At 38.2% G+C, this 18,777-nt stretch overlaps 1 protein-coding gene across 1 annotated transcript; it reads right to left on the bottom strand.

The window, feature by feature from the left end:
* Positions 1-1,378: 1,378 nt before the first annotated feature.
* ppp2r2ab (protein phosphatase 2, regulatory subunit B, alpha b) lies at positions 1,379-18,365 on the bottom strand. Its single transcript, XM_055208766.2, has 11 exons — positions 18,135-18,365; positions 17,014-17,144; positions 15,480-15,557; positions 10,659-10,756; positions 10,398-10,563; positions 9,311-9,423; positions 5,997-6,174; positions 5,725-5,889; positions 5,472-5,641; positions 4,960-5,051; positions 1,379-2,607 (listed from the first exon to the last, which is right to left on the bottom strand). The coding sequence occupies exons 2-11, from the start codon at positions 17,018-17,020 to the stop codon at positions 2,334-2,336; spliced, it is 1,341 nt and encodes a 446-aa protein (XP_055064741.1). The 5' UTR covers positions 17,021-17,144; positions 18,135-18,365; the 3' UTR covers positions 1,379-2,333.
* Between the last annotated feature and the right edge of the window lie 412 nt (positions 18,366-18,777).

Here is an 18,777-nt window from a genome sequence, read left to right as displayed (position 1 = left end):
AGGGATAGTTCACCCAAAAATGAAAATTCCGTCATCATTTACCCACTCCCGTGTTGCCACAAACCCGCACAAATGTCCTTGTTCTGATGAACACGAAGGAAGATTTTTTTGAGGAATGTTTGTAACCAAACCATTCGTGGACCCTATTTACTTCCATACTGTTCTTTATTTCTACTATAGAAGTGAATGTGGTCCACGAACGGCTTGGCTACAAACATTCCTTAAGATATCTTGTTTTTTGTTTATCAGAACAAAGACATTTATACAGGTTTCAAACAACATAAGAGTGAGTAAACGATGACACAATTTTCATTTTTGGACACAATATTTACAATAAAACCATGGTAATGCCAATGGCAATCAAACTGCTGGAAACATGGCAACTACTCATTTACTATAATAAAACCATGGTTAATTTTTTCTAAGGGCTAAGGCCCATAAATTCCTTAAAGTGAAGTATTTTTTGGACATTATCGGTGATAAAACAAATTAAACCAGATTATTAAAAGCACTTACGGCACAATATATTTTATAACTTTTGACCATTAGGGTGTATGCGTTGTGGTGACAACAACAAAACTTTGCCCAAATACCACCTGGCACCCCTTTTCTTTTGAGAAATTTTGTCAGGAACTCCCCTATATGGCAGACGAAAAATGTCACACAAATCGAGCATATGAACTTGAAAAAGTTTAAAAAATAAAATTGAAACAATAAATGTAAATAATTAGGGTACCAAATTTGGTATTATCGTACTCCGTATGACCCAAGGATCTCACGATAGGCCAAATTAATCAAAAATATAAAAAACATTTCGATATAAGCCTTGGTCACTAGTTGGCACCACCTCCAACTTTGCAGCTATCTTTTTAGTCATTGCGCCGATGAATCATGAAAAGATTTTGATCTCTAGTCGACTTATGCATAATATCGACATGACCTCATGAATATAAGAAAATTTGTTTCTATGGCCTCTTATAGCTGCCATATTCATATATACCTATGGAATGAACCTTTGAACTGTTGGTGGCACTAGTGGGACCCCAAATCTGGTATGTAATCGGATCAGACCTTATTTAACCCGCATGCAAAATATTACAACTTTGTACCATGCTTTTATGCATGCAACAGTGGAAACCCAACATGGTACTTGTAGTTTTTCACCTTTGCATGGACAGAAGAAAACATAACTAATAAATAAATGCATTTAAATGTCTTAAATGATCTAGGATCAGCTTTTGCCTCATCTACATCAACATTACTCAGAAAACAACACTTAAAATGCTTGCATGTGTCAATAATGATCCATTGTTTTTGGTTTCCCTTTCAGTTTGTCACTGAGCATGCTTTGCATATATAAAAGAAGAGAACACAACTCTTGATTTGTTTGTTCAGTTTATAAATACCATTTCATTATCATAATCTCTATAATCTTTCTCAATTTGTTACTCTTTGAGAGAGAAAGAGAGCAGACATAAAGTGGGCATGGATCACAACGGAAAATAAATCCTGTAAGGCTGAGTGAGCAGTCCAATCCGAGTGTGTGTGCTTGAACAAGTGCAGACATAAACTACAACAGCAAACACGGCAAGCGGCAATACGTGCCACAGACCGGATCGTGCCAAGAAAAGCTCTTTGGGGCACCGTGAGAATGTACGCAAGAATATAAGAAATGTGGCCCTGCACTTTGACACAGCCAAAATCACTTCTAGCTGTATGGAGTGTAGTTAACAGTATGAAATGTATAGAATGTGTAGTAAACTAAACAAATAAAAAAAACACTTATTCTTGAAACAGAATTAAAACTAAACAACTTGGCAGTTTCTCTGATAACATTAAAAAACGATTACAATGGCACAAACAACATATCGGTCATTAAAGAACACAGCGACACATTCACATGAGTTCAAATTAGTTTTTATACAGACACCTTGATAAACCAAAAGACAAAAACAAAAGAAAAGAAAAAAAACTATGGTTGAAATCTTTCAAAGATTGGAACCTGCCGCCCATTTCGTCCCTGGGCTCGGACTTATGGGTAAAGGGAAAAAGGATGGAGGGTACAGACAGAGGTTGGCACGTCACCAGAGCAAGGCGCGTATCACGGTGCCACTGAGGCCAAAGCCAGGTCGCACCCTCTCCAGACCAGTTTGAACCAGTTTATTCAGTATTGGCAGCCACTAGCCGGCTTCACTAGTTCATCCTGTCCTGGAGTAGGCCGAGGATGGTATGTGATGATGGTGTTTTGTCACAGAAATGATTTTTGCTAGTTTCTCTTTTTCACATAGACAGAGGTTCGGAGTTTTTCTTTCCCCGTGACGACAGTATTAGTTTCATTTCTCCTGGAAGATGTAGAGGTTGTTGGTGGTTGCCACGGCAATGATGTTTTCCTGCGGGTGCCAGGCGGTGTGTAGGATCTTCTTGTTGAAGTCCAGGCTGTCCACGCTGATCTCATCCTTCTTCCGTTTGCCGCCCGCGCACACCCTGCGAGGCTTCAGGACCTGCCGGGGCTTGCAGCTCTCGCGCGAGGCCTCCAGGGTGACGTCCCTCCGCTGGGTGCGGTCCAACATTCGGAAGAAGTTGTTGTAGGATCCAGTCATCACCACACTAACAAAAAACAAAAAAACAAACCATAAAGATTTACCGCTATGTTAACAGACATGCAAATCTACACTTAAAAAAGTGCACTTAAATGTTTAAACAACTTAATTTAAAAAGTCATATCAACTTTTTTCTAATTTATAACGACGAGTCAAAAAAGTTGATATGACTTTTTAAATTAGCTGGAGATCGGCTGAATGGTTTCCTAAAATGGAAAAAAATCAGATATTTAACTCTAGGGGAGCTGGAAAATAAAAATATTTTCAAAAAGTGTCCCTTTTAACTTTTTTTCTAATTTATAACGACGAGTCAAAAAAGTTAAAAGGGACATTTTTTTGAAAATATTTTCATTTTCCAGCTCCCCTAGAGTTAAATATGATTTTTTTTCCATTTTAGGAAACCATTCAGCCGATCTCCAGGTCTGGCGGTACCACTTTTAGCATAGCTTAGCACAATCCATTGAATCTGATTAGACCATTTAGCATCACGCTCAAAAATAAGCTTTGGCAAAATTTTGGTTGTAAAAAAAGTGCTGTGTGGGTGAATTTTGTTTGTGCAAAAGGACCTTTTGAAAAAAGGTTTGGGCAATAAAATGTTGCATAATTACTAGTTCAATATCCCTAATGAACACTGCACTTTGCCTGTTGTTATGATAAAGCTACGTCTGATCGGTGCCTGTGGGACACCAGCCCAATTAAAAAAGGCTTCTTTATAACTAACTAGTCCTTTAGTTTAATTCATACAAGTGTCAATACATGGACCAGCACTGTGACTCTAAACAAGGCGCCTGACCCTTGTCTTGAACCTTTTGCAAGTTTTGCGTCAATAACAAACCAACCATTGGAAAAAGCTCAAGTTTTCATGACATGTTAACCCAATCTTCCCCTGTCCCTGACCACGGGCATTCAGTCTGTCTATAAATGATAAGACACTTGTCTCCGAGATAAAGAGTCGGTCCAGGGCCTAGCAGAAGTGCCACACAAGACTTGAGTTCAATGTCGGCTAACTTTTAAATGAAAAGGGCGGATTATGTTTTAAAGCAAACATACAAACAATAAATCAGAATCTAGCATTTTACCTTTACAGTTATTATTCTGTGTAGTTAATGTAATATACTGATAAAATATTAGCTTGTAATGCACTGTAAGTTGCTTTGCATAAAATCATTTGGCAAACGCATAAAAATGTATCTTTACAGAATACAAATTTTGGTGTGTAGTATATTCTAACAGGGGAACAAACTTGGTTGTGGTAGTTGAACGGTTTTGTACATGCTATCGGTAGACTGTAGTTTTCCAAGCTAAAGTAGTTTATCAAGTCAGGCTACCTTTTAAAAAAAATTGTCAGGTTCGCTACAAGTTAGTGAGAAAGCTGTATTTATGTGATAGCGGTTTATGCATTTTGAAGTCTCTGCAATTTTGCATTTAGCAATCTTATTAAAATGAATGTGACCACATGTAACACTGCTACCAATATAAATGGCAGCAAATGTTCTGCCTCCAGATAAAAGAACCAATCATCAATCAATAAATACTTTTGGGAAGGCTAATGGGCAGGCAAACTAGTGAAACGATTAAAGTTAAAAATAACCACCAAAATATGGTTTTACACGTCTATAGAAAATATTACATAAATAAAGCAAGTAATAATTTTCCTAATGCATGGTTGTTTGATCTTTACTTCCATTTAAAACGTTATACATTTCACAAAAAACGATTTTCAGCACTTTGTTCGAACAGCAACTCAGCGAAAACCCCCAACCCCCGGTCCGCAATTTTTTTTTAAAGCTGAAACCGGTCCGCTGTGAAAAAAGGTTGGAGACCCCTGGTCTACAGGACGTGCTGTTTTAATGGTCAATGAGTAGGTACTTCATCTAATTCAGTATGTATGGCCACAAAGTGCGATTTTGGATACAGGGCTAGTCTCGTGAGGTGCTGGCCAACCTGTGCACATGTTTACTAGCTGAAGTGACCTCGAAAAAGGTGTCTCTTAGCATAATTTGAGCTTAAGAAACAAAAGTTATAGTATAGCTGATGTCAGGTTTAAAATGTTGGCTGGAAATAAGTGGTTTCATTGTAATTTTAGCATGCGATTTCAAAGATATCAGTCTTTTTCCATTGAACTGAGGTGTTATGATGCCTGGCAAAGATAGCTGCCGAGTGGCACAACTTCCCTAAAGGGACTTTGATGTGAAAGCATTTCAATAAATGGAGAAATTTGTGCTGAATACAACTTAAGTTTTGATATTAAATGAGTTAAAGCTGCATAAACCACATTTAATGACAAATTCAGATACAAAAGAGATTATGGAGAAACTACGACAGAATAGCGTGTTTGTATACAATGATGAAATCTGACCTGTCATTCCCATTCCAGCAGCATTCAAATTTGTCAAAGATGCAGTCGTTCTCATAAAGCGAGCACAACTTACTCCTGAGGTACTCGTGAACCTGTGGAAGCAACAAGAGAAGATCATGACCTCAAATACTACTAACAACCCCCTCAATACAAATCAACCAGATGACAGCATGTCAACCGATCCCTCATCTGAACCATTTCTGTCAATCTGATCTACAGGATCTGTGATACTGTAGACCGTAGGCAAACACTCCAATATTATGCAGCTGGGGCAAAACTGCTGACTTTTTACATTCCATTGACATTGCCGTTACATAGTGCATATATCGCCCCCTATTGGCATTGACTATACTTGGTATTTTGAAATCTTTTTAAACACATACTGACATTTTGAATCAGTAACTCATTACAGGGGTACTGTCATATGCCAACAATTACATTTCATGCTATTAAAACCACCTAAACCACCTAAAATAACATATGATATCTGACATAAATTCTTGAATTCTCACTTGGTATGTCTCAACAGGTCGATTCTCCATGTTGATGTCCCAGATTTTGACAGACAGGTAGTCTCTGGTCATCATGTAGCGGCCATTGTGACTAAACTTGACATCAGAGATGGAGGAGATGATCTCGGAGAAGAAAGAGCGGTTGCTTGGGTCTTCTGGTTCCTCAAACACTAAACGGGACAAAAAAGCACCTTTTAGATATCTTAGCTTTGCGAGATGGATCTACGTTTGCCGTTTCTGGTCTGATACTTGCATTTAGAGTGCTTGTCACAAAGTGCTGATGCCCGCATGTCACACAGGCGAATGGTGCCTTTACTGCTGCTGTAGACGAAAGTGTTGCATTGGTGAGGGTGGAACTCAGCGGCTGTGATCACCTCCGTCAGCTCCTCCATATTCGCTGGCTTTATATCCACAATGTCTGGTACGGAGTTAAAACCACAACACTACAGACAGAAAGACAACTCAAAACCAAAACAATATCTACTTCAGTTTAAATCACGTTTCCCAACGTGCTTTGTAGGATACTGAAGCTGCGGTCTGTGATCTCTAGATGCCACAGGTTGATGCGCAGGTCGTCTGCAGACAGATAGGTCTCATTGTCGCTGTTGACCGAGATGGAGTTAATGTGGTAGGTATGGGCATTAGCGAAGACCCTGCGTGGGCTGGCCTCAACCATGAGATCCATAGGCCTGAATACTGGCACCTGCAGAATAGAGCAGAGGTCATAATAGAGAAATAGAAAATGAATGCTACATCTCACAGATTTTATTGGTCTGAGGGAGGGGTTCAAAAATATTAATCACTTCAGTTGTGGCCCACATAGAATTGATGGGCCGTTACATTTTTGGGTGATGTGCACGTCAGGGTACCGCTTTGGGTAAAGGTCTTTTTGGTTCAAAAGAAATATACCCGACCCAAAATGACCCAAGTGCATAAATATATATATATATTTTAAAGAAAGACCTGACCCGAGACAAACCCAAAAAAATCAGACCCGAGCCCAACCCGAACCAGTGGCATTTTTTAAACCCAACTGAATGTAAACAGTACTGGCATGTGTGCAGTCTGCATCCATGCACGGACCAGTTAGACCAGGGGTGGGCAACTCCTGGTCCTGAGGGCCGGTGTCCCTGCAGAGTTTAGCTCCAACCCTAATCAAACCCAGCTGAAAAAACTAATTGAAGTCTTCAGAACTGTTTGGAAATGACATTCAGGTGTGTTTGATTAAGGTTGAAGCTAAACTCTGCAGGACTGTGGCCCTCGATGCCCACCCCTGAGTTAGACAGAAAGAAACCATGTGGACCTCGCCTCCAATTTGGTCCACTGCTCTATTTATTTTACTTTGTTGTTTGATGACGACGACACAAAGGTAACCGCTAAAGTGTGCATTCAAAATTGATTGACAGGTGTGTCTCAAAAATTAAGCTACTGCCAGCCACACAACGTCACAAGCACTCTTGGCAAACAAAGGGGGGGTTGGAAAAGGACTTGATGCACACACGTGAGATAGTTTGGGTTGTCACCTGCGGTGACATAATTTTCCCACCGGGTTTGTCACGCGTGGGAGGGGCTTATAAATGCACATGCAGACGTGTGCATTTTACTTTCACTTTTGAATTACGCAACTGTTTAAATGCAGCGCTTGCGTAAGCTGCGTTAAATCGCATATGAATTTGCGTGCAATGCGAGTGCAACGGCTGGTTTATTTATAAGTGCTTGAGTCAATGTGCGCTGGTAATTCTCACAGAACCCGCCAATCCCAAGCAGAGCAACCGTCTATTCCTCCATAAAGCGCTGCTTGAATGATGGGTTATTGTTTTTCTTGATAATAAACACAACAACAAAACGATCTCGCGTATATTAAACATCATATATGGATATTATAACAAAAACGAGTAGGCACGCGGCTTCTGCCATCGTCTGGTCAGTCAGCTCGCCTCGCACACTCTGATAGGAATAAATGAAATCTGAAACCTGCTGCTCTGTGATGTGACGCGCGTTCAGCTCTGCTGAATTCAGGCAGCAGACACATTCAGTTGTCAGTGTTTGCTCTCTCTAACAGAACTAAATGATTTAATTACAAGAAAATAACAAAACGACGATGAAAGACGCTGTCGCGGTGGGCAAGCGATCTAACCGGTGAGAGGCTGAAGCACCTGTAATCACCGTTTCACCGACTATCACGACAAGCCTACCCGAGACCTGATGCTCCTCTTGTTATACCAGAGTCCAACCCGTGTCAGTGTGAACAAGGTAAACGCATGAAATCCGTTTTAGGCTACATCCAGAGGTGGTTTGAAAATCCATTTCAGTCTGACCGCTCTGATCACATTCGAGTAGCTTTTAGGTTAAGTCATGCTGTCACGTCAAGTAACGCAACCCCAACGCGAACTTTGGAACAGTCCATTTCTGACGAAACAATAGGGGTGTTTGAGAAAGTCCATGTTTTGGGGAATATAGTTTCTACATTGTCAGACGTCGAGCGCAACGTCATTTCCATAGAAACAGTGCAGATAATCCAGAAAACTGCAGAACGCTACAGGACGCACAGTGAGTCTGTCAAATCGGATATGCACCAAAATCAGATATGGACTGACAGTGTGAACAAGGTTTTATAGACCCAAAGGACCTCGGGTTTTCGGATCCAAGTGGACCCATGAAGACCTCTACCGTAGGGTACACGACTACGCAAAGTGTACCCCGTGCAATTGAAGTAAAAGTATAAATAAGGCTTCAGGCCCAGAGCATAGTCTGTTTATTATTTTTACAATTGAACACACAGCCTTGCAAAGTAGAGTTTATTTAACTTGTACGTGTACGCAAATATTCGATGCATGCCCATTGCGACAAAATGCAAAGCATCTCCTGGGCTACATACTATGTTCTACTGTATGTGTACAAAGAAATGGACATCATACTTTGGTCGGAGTCTCTGTGTGTCTGTTGGGCTGGAAGACATTGCTGCACCAGGCAGTTGTTTGCGAGTACAGACGGTTTCATCGGACGCACGTGCGCTGACGTGATACACTTCTGGATCCGAACGTTACTTCCGTTTTCATTTTTTTTAATTGTCTGAGTTGCTGAAACTGAACTCTTGAACAAATAACTAGTCGAAAATAACAAATGTTTTGGTTTCCTAGGTAATCTATGTGTTGTTTTTTTGCTTGTTATATAAATAAACTACGTTTAAAGAACTTTGTTGTTATTTATTCTTGGCGGAGTTTACCAGAAGTTACGTGCGGACCATCACAGCCGCTTGCTTAAGGGCTCGTTATAGTCGTGCGTAGGTCCTACGGCGTAGCAGCGATGGCGTAGGTTCCACGTCGGTTTTCATTTATGCTTTTGCGTCGTCGTCCGCGTCAACGTGCAAACACACGCGCGACCGCTTGTGGGCAGTATCCACGCGTGTAACCACAGTAGCAGCGTGACCGTCAGAGAAGAAGAAACCGGGTAAGTTAACCCACAAACGAAGAAGAAACAGCAACTTGTTGTGTATAATTTAAGAAGACCAGCAATGATGGAAGTAAATAAACAGCGACTTTTGTTGCAGTTTGAGTTAAATCCCTCCTCAATTTGTCTCATCTTTGTTTTCACCGTCACAAACGGAAATACCTATGACGCAGTTTTTTTACCTGACGGGAGGGGTTCTGGTGGACCAATCACAGCGCTTGCTGTCCGCGTAGAACTGACGCGCTGTTAAAAATTTTGCGAGGTGCGCGTCAGGTTACTCAGAGCTACACACAGGCTACGGATAGCCTACGCCGTAGCTACGTCGTAGAACCTACGCACGACTATAAATCGCCCTTTATGTTGTTACTGCTGAAACCGTCTATACGCACCCGTAGAGTTGTGATATTAGTAGCATCTCTATAGCGGCCGTCCTCCTCTTTAAGATTGTATCCCTCTGGTCTCTTGTCCCGTTCGCTAATCTTCCACAACTTAATAGTTTTATCTGCAATGAAAAAAGCAAAAAACAGCTTAACTTTGACAACTTTGATTATCCATACCAAAATAATCAGGTAACACAATCCCCCTGCCTTCCAATTTTCGTTTGCACTAAGAACTAGTTTGACTTGTATACTTGTTGATAAAACGTGGTGATTTTTAAGTGGATAAAAAATGAGAACTATCTTGTATGGCGGAAGATCACTTAGTTTGCAGCACTTTGACCTCAGGCACAGTAATATTGACGGATGTTTAAATGAGAGGGGGAGTAGTCAGGAGTGATGATGTTCCTGCGTGCCGAGGTGCTGCAAACTAAGTGCTCTTCCGCCATACAATATAGTTCTCATTTTTTATCCGCTTAAAAAAATCACATTTTATTTTGTGCCACCATACTTATTCGTGTAACTAGTCTTTTAATAGAGAAAACATGGAAGTGTTTGGTGGCTTCTAAATTCATCCCTGTTTGGATCCTAAGGAATGAATGGGGCTAGGCTAAATGCTAACACATTCACGACACGCTGTACAAAGATTAAGTGCACGCATTGAAAAAAAGTATGTATTAATTCGTCTAAGTTGAGGTAAGAACATAATAAAATATCTGCAAAATTGTTCCCACACCTAATTTGTCCCACAGATATCTTTCCCAATGTGGGTAGATGCTCAGTATTAAGTTGATTCAGAGAGTCTTTATAAATACATACAGGTTGCATAACACAATCGCAAACTCAAATTTCTACACGGCATGAAGACACTTGCAGTGAGTCAGAATGGAAAGAAGGTGATTTAGAGAATTTGCTGGGCCTAATTCAAGACCCCAGGACTCAGCATTGAACAATGTATCGTGTGTACCAATCTTTAGTGTGTTCATAACATTTAAGAAGTATTCATTACATTTTGTGCCTCAATTTTGCACAGAATACATTGTTACATATTCCCCTTGGCAAAATAAAAAAACAAGATTGCAGCCGAGCATTTACTCACCATTTGTAGACAACAAAAACTGTGCAGCATTCTTCTGTGGTAGCCAGCGAATCTTGTTAATCTTTTCTTCGATTTCCAAGCTCTTCAGGTAGTCAAACTCAGGCTCGTGGCTCTGAAATGTGCTGTAAACATTGTATTCACTACGGCACTGTGACTGACTCTTGTTCTCGGGAACCATAAAGGAAACCACAGTCAGAATGCCAGGCGTGAAAAAATAAAAGCAGATATAATGTTAGATTAATAAATGTTTGGAAGTTTTACCTCGGTCTCTTGTTGGAAGATGACAACCCGACCGCCTTTGTCCCCTGTGGCTAGCAGCTCCCCTGAGTGGTTGAACTCCACAGTAGAGATGATGTCGGCTGTTAGATGGGCAGAACCATACATGCACTTAAAAAATGTCGAATTTCTTTCAATTTTGTATACCCAATTTTGATCAAGGCACAATATGCTATTTTCGCCTCTAGAGGTCACTAAACAACAACAACAACGGTGTAGCGCAATGACGCTCTTAAATGACGCTCTGGAATAATGGCCATTGTAGTCGAATCACAAATCATGTTTTGTGAGGTCTCACTGTTGTTGTGTGGTCACGAAAACTTAATGTTCGTACACGTATTTAAGCACAGCAGTTTAAAAACAAGTGATTTTAAGCCATTAAAACACAAATAACAGGGCTATAAGCGTGCGCTGTTTCTGTATAAGAAGAGTGTGCAAGTCGGCATCTGCTGCTCATTAAGCATTTTTGACGCTTTATTGGCCTTAAATACATATATGCGTCAAAATGCCTGTCGAATTCAAACATTGTTGAAAACAATTTGGGATAATGCAAGTACACATGTATACAAAATAACACTATGCTAGTGATTTTTTTGGTATTTTAATGCAAAAATCTTACTTATTGTGCCTTTAATCAAGGTCATAAATAAAAGGGTAGTTTACTCTAAACACAATTTACCATTATGCAGTATGAGTTTCTTTATTTTGTTAAACAAACAAGAATATATTTTAAGAAAAAATGGTAAGCACACTGTTGACGGTACCCATTAACTTTAACAGTATTTGTTTTTCCTTCTATGGAAGTCAGTGGGTACCGTCAGCTGTGTGCTTACCATCATTTATCAAAATATCTCCTTTTGTGTTCAACAGAATAAAGAAGCGCATACTCACAAACTACAACTAGTTCAAAAACAAACTGTGGAAAATAGTTTACGTGTAACAAAACTTAAACAAAAAGTATTAACATTTACGAAAATGTATATTTACATACTAATATATGAAAATGTATATAACTATATATATAACTATATATATATATAAATAACTAATATATATATATATATATATATATATATAAAACTATAACTATAACTATATATATATATAACTAATATATATATAACTAATATATATATATATATATATATATATATATATATATATATATATAACTATATATAACTATATATAACTATATATAACTATATATATAACTATATATATAACTATATAACTATATATATAACTATAACTATAACTATAATATATATATATATATATAACTTATATTAAGTAATATATATGAATTTTTGCCTGCCGTAAAAACCACTTGGGTACTTTATATTTAATTCGCTTCAAACATCTAGCAACCAGAATCAGACTCATTTTTGCTTTGACCGACTAAACCAGATCTTGCGAATCTTTAAATATAACGGCACCCACACCCCCACATCTGTAACCTAGATGCAATTCTGAGACAGCTGCATCACTGTTCCTGCATCAGTCATAGATGGGCAGCCGGACGCACAAAATGCAGCGGACTGACTCATACAAATTTAACCCTTTGTTAACCGGCAGAGCAGAAGGACACAGAAGAAAAGAATAAACCCTTTGTGCAAGACCACATCCCACTGGGGCCCAATAAAGGGGGCAAGAGATTCCCTGTGTGTAAAGAAAGTCACTGCACCAGACTAAAAGACTAATAAAAGAGACCATCTCATTTTGAAAAAGCCCAGGAGCTTTTGGAAGTATCTAAGGCGAGTGCTTAAATCACAGTAAACCCTTTAGGCAAAGATGTGCTAAGTCTTTGGATTTGGTGGGGCATTTATTCAATTATCCATCGGCTTGGCAATGCATTAAACATTTATCATAATTAATAATATTGATAACATCATGAATATTGCATTTATATTAATTCATTTTTCATTTATGAGTAAAGTCACTCACATGCTCCTTTATGGGAAAACCTATTAGCATGGCATTAATAAGGTAGTCACTTTAACAGCATTTCTAATGCAAAAGCTGTGACGTTTGATTCACTTTCAGGCATCAGTTTTTCAACCATTCATTTAAATAGACTAGTTCACAACACTTTGTATGCACCATTAAAGATTCAGATTCAATTTTGCATGTTTTACATGCCTTACTCTTAAGACTGATGTTATACACGATATTTGTTACAATGGTGCATGGTAATACTATTTTGGGTTCATTTAGTGCACACCATTTCAATGCAATCACATTCATATTGTAAGCTAACATAAAACAAAACAATTGCTCAAAAACAAGACTTTTTTTTAGCTATAGTGCCTAACCAGACAAAGCAGTAAAAAAAGCTAAATACATGATTCATAAACAGCTTTGGCATTAACATGAATCAACATGCAGTACAAGCACAAGCTCCCCATGCATATACACATAAATGAACACAGAGTTATGTCTATAAATCACAATGAATGTGGCCTTGAGGAAGTGCAACTAATAATGCATAAACATCTTACCCATTAAAAGGTTATATAGTTAAAACAATACACCACAGACATACTGCGCTTTTCCATTGCATAGTACCCCACGGTTTGGGTCGGGTCAGCTTACTTTTGGGGGCTTTTCCACTGGGTGCAATACGTTGTACCCGACACTTTTTTAGTACCACCTCAGTTGGGGTCCAAGCGACCCAAGCTGATACCAAAACGTGATGCGAAAACACTGCAGATCACTGATTGGTCTGAGAGAATCGTCCCTAGCAGCGTCATCGCTATAATGTAAAAGATTAGCTTTACCTTCATGCTAGCTGTCTCGAGCGAACATAGTCATCTGTGTTCTGCTACAAGTTACCAAACTCCCCTTTGGCAATGAAAAATATCCACAGGTTGAGAATCAGGAACACCAGTTTTTTCCAGACTTGCAGTTTGTGGCGGCACATTTGCAACGCGCACGTACGCATATATGCTTAAATGCAACTGAAATGAGGCTCAACGGAGCGCATCGACTGACGCCACGGTTGTTTGTAAAGAAACTGTCATGTGACACAGAGGTAGTGATAAACGCGATGTGCAAACATCTATTTGTGGTGGTCAATTTTAAACCAAACCGTGGGGTACTGTGCAATGGAAAAGGGCTAATAGAGCGCATACCCTGAACAAAGCCTTTAGGGGTTCTTATAAGAAATTTCCAACCAAGTGTTCTTGGTTCAGTTGGTGCAGACTATCAGTTCTGGCTAATGTTGACGGCAAACTAGTTTGATAAATCAAGCAAAACAAAAACAACGTACAAATCCCATAATTTCAACCCGGTAGCTATTTAAATCATGTACACTGGAAAAAACATTAGGCTACGTTCACACTGCATGTGAAAGTAGCCCTGACACTGACTTTTTGCCCTAATGTGACCTATATCTGATTTTCTTATGACAGTCTGAATAGCACAAATCATTTTGTTTTTTCAAATCAGACCCAGGCCACTTTCATATGTGGTCCTAAATTGGATATATATCTGGGGCCGGTTGCACCAGCTGTGCGTAAGTTACAACGAAGCTTAGTTACAACGTAAATGGGCACTAAGTTACAACTTGGGCACTACTAAATGTTTTTGCGTTGCACCATTAAACTTAGTTTAAACGTAACAATACGTTGTAACTAAATATTTACGGAAGCCTCCGTCCATGAATAACGATTGGAATAAGATGTCAGCCAGATTAGATTACATCGATGAGCTCGTAATTAATTATGTAGAGCCGCAAGTTCGTCAATGCGTTTTTAAGAACTGTTTAATTTTCTGTGTATCCATCAATTAAAATAAGATTTAAAATTTCTTCCTGTTTATTTTCTTTAACTTTCAGTTAAGGCCAGTCAAGAATGTGTTTGAAATTACGTGCTGTTCAGACTATTTCCTGTTTACTTATTAGAAGGCTTGTGATTGGGTTAAGAAAAATAGACGTCATTCTATGCGACAACGCATTACTTTATGGAGAGCTTACGATCTACTAGCTACATTCTGCCTTAAGAACAAATAGTGCAACCGAATAAAGTAAAGAGTTAGTTATAAACTAGCTAGTAGTTACTAAGCCTCTAGTTTGGACTTTACGTCCCAGTTAAAGTAAGAACTTACGAACGACTGGTGCAACCCTACCCTGATGTATTACAATGCGATTTTAGTCTGAACAGCCATGTTGCATTTCCTCAGACTTTTACGAGCAGCATCCATGTTCATTTTGGCAAACACTGCATGCTGCATCTGATGTCACATCCTCTTCTGCTCATGAGGGTCACTTGATGGCAGTCGCATTTAAATGATAACATGAAAAATCCGAACTGAGCACTAAGACCTGCAGTGTGAACTAAGCCTTAGTCAAACTGACGGAAAAAGTATTTTGTTTAGCATGCATCATTCCTACAGATACAGGGTTTTTCCTGCATAGAGAATTTGGAGGTGGCCTCCAATTTCATGCCGCCTCCTGCTCCCAACAGCTGTCTTTGTCATGCGTCTTGACGAAAGGTAATGCTTAGTTAATTATCTACAAAATACACATGAATTACCTCATGCCATTCAAAACTCATAGAAAAGCAATAATAGAAGCCACAGCTGCTAGTTTTAGGTTGTATTTAATGTTTTGTAAAATAAAGAGTGACAATTTTTCTTTAATTCATTTAAAGACTAAAAATACATTGCTTGTAAAGTGAATTGTTGAGCCACGATAAAAATGCATGTGTGCATCAGAATAGCACTACCTCCGCTACATTTTCAGCTAAGAAAAACCCTTAGATGGGTAAGGATGTGGTCAGTTCAAGTGTATTTACAGGCACTCACCTTCGGCTACGTCATCATCGATCGCCCCTTTTACTTGCGAAAAGCACCATTGCACATCATTGCCCCCGCCTCCGGCTCCTAAACCAATATAAACAACAAAAAACAACTTTTGAGACAAACAGATTTAAAACCCCTGATGGTTAAAAAAAATATATAAGTGATTGTTTTCTACTGTTGAATTGGAGTTCTTAATCGCTTTAAAAACAAAGAAGAAAAAGCTGAGCAACAACAAAGTTCCTGTCCTTTTACTAATGCCTATAATATAAGTGTGTTACACATTTATTCTTTCAGACACACAAAAAAGCCTTGAAACACTCTTACACAGTAAAATATCACTGTTTATAGCAATTATAGCAGTTTTTATTATCTGTAAGTGATGCTCTTGCATCATTTTAATGAGTGGGAAGAACAGGCTGAGGCAAATCCCAGAGGACTGTATGGCAGAGCCAAACTGGTTGGGTTTGTTCACAAGGCAAGTGCTTACAGGAGAGCCTGGTTGCCTGCTATAAGAAGAAAAGCCTAAATTATATGATTTTTAACCTTTTTAGTGATTCAATTATTAAGTAATTCGGAAAGGAAAAAAGAATTGTGCTAAAGCAGTGCATACAATTTAAATTGGTGGACAATAACATTCATTAATGGAAAAATGAACCACGGTTTAATTATATTAAAAGTCAAGTAACCATGTTTTATTGGTGGATTGCTTGCCATTTGTATTATTAACATAGTTTTAATACAAATGTCGTGGGTAAATCGTGGTTACTGTATGTTAGTTAAACTTCCCCAAGTGATGCAGATGGTTACAGTACATATTTTCCTATCAATGACATATAACTGAATGCCCCGCCCTTAAACCTCACGACTACTTTTAGAGATTTGTATTCTCAACATCTAATCAATTAAAGTTTTTTTTTTTTTTTAAATAAAATACTTCACATTCCTTAAAATCTTGGTTTAACGGTCACGGGAGGAGGAAGCGCGCGGCGGTTTTTCAGCTGCACATGACTCTGCAGATGCCGGTAAAAGTTCGCTAGTTTATTAAAGATCATTTAAAGAAGACTATATGTCGAACAGATTCATACATCAATATATGTGATTTGCATATACATACAGAGTAAGAGGTTGGTAATGTATCGGTTAATCATTATTACAACTGATATAAGAAATACCACGGAGCCTGAGCTAACAAACGATGAGGGCTCACATTTCCATACGAATGTACCTCATCTTTAAAACACTCGGCACTGACGTTACATAACACTCAAGATCACAGAGAAGGGCCGTCACTAGTAAAACATGCGAAAATGATCGTCACGTCCATTAAAACCCGATTTGCTTATTTTCTGGCTAACTGGAGGGAAACGAGGCAGCTAACTGGCTAGGCTACTGTCAGTAACGCTAATGATGGCTTCATTACAATCTTTGCATTAGCGGGCAACACACTGTATGCGATGGATGAAACAAACAGAAGCAGACGACACAAACACCGCAGTTTGATTAAAAACCCCGGTTCAGCGGCTCATAAACTTATTACCTGCCATGGCGAGAGAGGCGATGTCGGACCCAAGTCTTGATAAGCAGTGTGAAGGCAGCGACCACAGCAAGATTTCCAAGACAGAAGCCGGAAATGTGGAATTTCAAAATAAAAGCACTTGGACGTAAACACTGTGGAACAATCTGGCATTAGTAATAATATATAATAACTATTATTAAAGGCAAAGTAATACATGCAATAAATAGTCAGTGGTTTCAGTTATGCACAGTAGTTATGGTGTAAACAATATGATAATGCTGTTGTTGCACCTTCAGGGATTTGTACTGTGCATCAGTCTGCCTTAAATCCATTTTAACTTATTTTCCTCAAATGCTCTTGATGTAATTATGCACTGCATGTACAACATAATACACGTCTAACAGATATTTTGTAAATCCCTGCAAAAATACCTGTACTTTTTGTGCACACTCTACATAATATTGTGCAAAACATGTTCATGAGTACGGTAAACTCTTGTCTATATTATTTAAAATGTGTCTCTTTATTACAAGTTATATTGTTTATAATGCAGAGGATTGCAGACTTTGTATTTGTTGAATTATATACAGTGTACAGCATAGTGCTGGTTGTTGTTAAATCCTAATGCATCCCAATTTCTCACACAGTAGTACCAATAGAGACTTTTATGATACATGATATTGGATTCTTGGCAGTAAAGAGAATTTAAATAATGGCAATAACCCCATTTCAAAGTCCCATTTAGTTCATGTAATTCCATAAAGACAATAACATTCACTTAATATAGAGGCTATAGTATGATGATATACTGGTGACTGTGTAATGTAAACATGTAAAACACAAATATTCCTTTAAGGTGTAATGAAAATTATAGAATTTATTTATTTGGTAATTAAATGCACTATATTAAAAATAGTTTATACTATTTTGCAACTTAAATATTTACATTATTTTAAATAAACAACTAAGCAACAAATAACATTGTTTTTTTTCAAATCACAAATATCATGAAAACAAATATAATCTTGCAACAATAATTCTAAACTTTTTTTTAGTTTAATTAATATCTTAAAAAAGGTTGTACTTATAGTTTGAAAAAAATCTCCAAATATTGCATCTATTGCGTCACTTCCGCCCCTTACCTTCGCTTGCTGCAGATGCTTTGTGGTAGCTCGACTGATTTAAAAACTTTGTCGGGTTTGTTTTATTGAAGTCAAATCGTCTGAGAATGAATGAAAACGGATCTTAAAACGAAGCCTTGCTGATATTTCTTATGTTCACTTTTAAATCTTAAAGACTCCGTGACTTTTTTCCCCACTATCCTCCCTCTTTTGCTGTATCCTCCTACACTCCTCTCAACATTCAAAATGGCGCATCCGCTCCCTGAATTGACGTCATCAACATTGGCCATTCATTACGCGTGTGTGGAGGGTGTAAAAGCCCTCAAGCTGATTGGATGCTACTGGGGCTGATGATGTAACGTTTTTATGTTTATGTAATTTGCTTCAAAGGATGCACACTTTATTTATGTAATGATGACAGTATCACAATAACAACAAATAGTAGGGTTGTTTTAAAATAAGCTAAATTATGAATTAGCATAGGAAAATATAATAATAAAAATATACAAATTTTTTTTACCATGACATTATGAACAACAGCAAGAAAAAAATCCACATTAAAAAAAATGTAAAAAATTGTAGTGTACTATAGTAATAAATATAGTAATGATTTCTGAGACTGTGCTGTCAAAAAAAATTTTTTTTTTTGAATTTGGTGGCAGCT

This window comes from Misgurnus anguillicaudatus, chromosome 12 (assembly GCF_027580225.2).
Source record: "Misgurnus anguillicaudatus chromosome 12, ASM2758022v2, whole genome shotgun sequence".
NCBI lineage: Eukaryota > Metazoa > Chordata > Actinopteri > Cypriniformes > Cobitidae > Misgurnus > Misgurnus anguillicaudatus.
This window is presented reverse-complemented; position numbering and strand designations above follow the sequence as displayed.

Excerpts from the sequence above, each read along its gene's own strand:
- ppp2r2ab (XM_055208766.2), bottom strand. Across the intron at positions 10,757-15,479 it reads CGATGATGACGTAGCCGAAG|CCGACATCATCTCTACTGTG; the intron begins GTGAGTGCCTGT and ends CCCATCTAACAG. Across the intron at positions 6,175-9,310 it reads CTAATATCACAACTCTACGG|GTGCCAGTATTCAGGCCTAT; the intron begins GTGCGTATAGAC and ends TCTATTCTGCAG.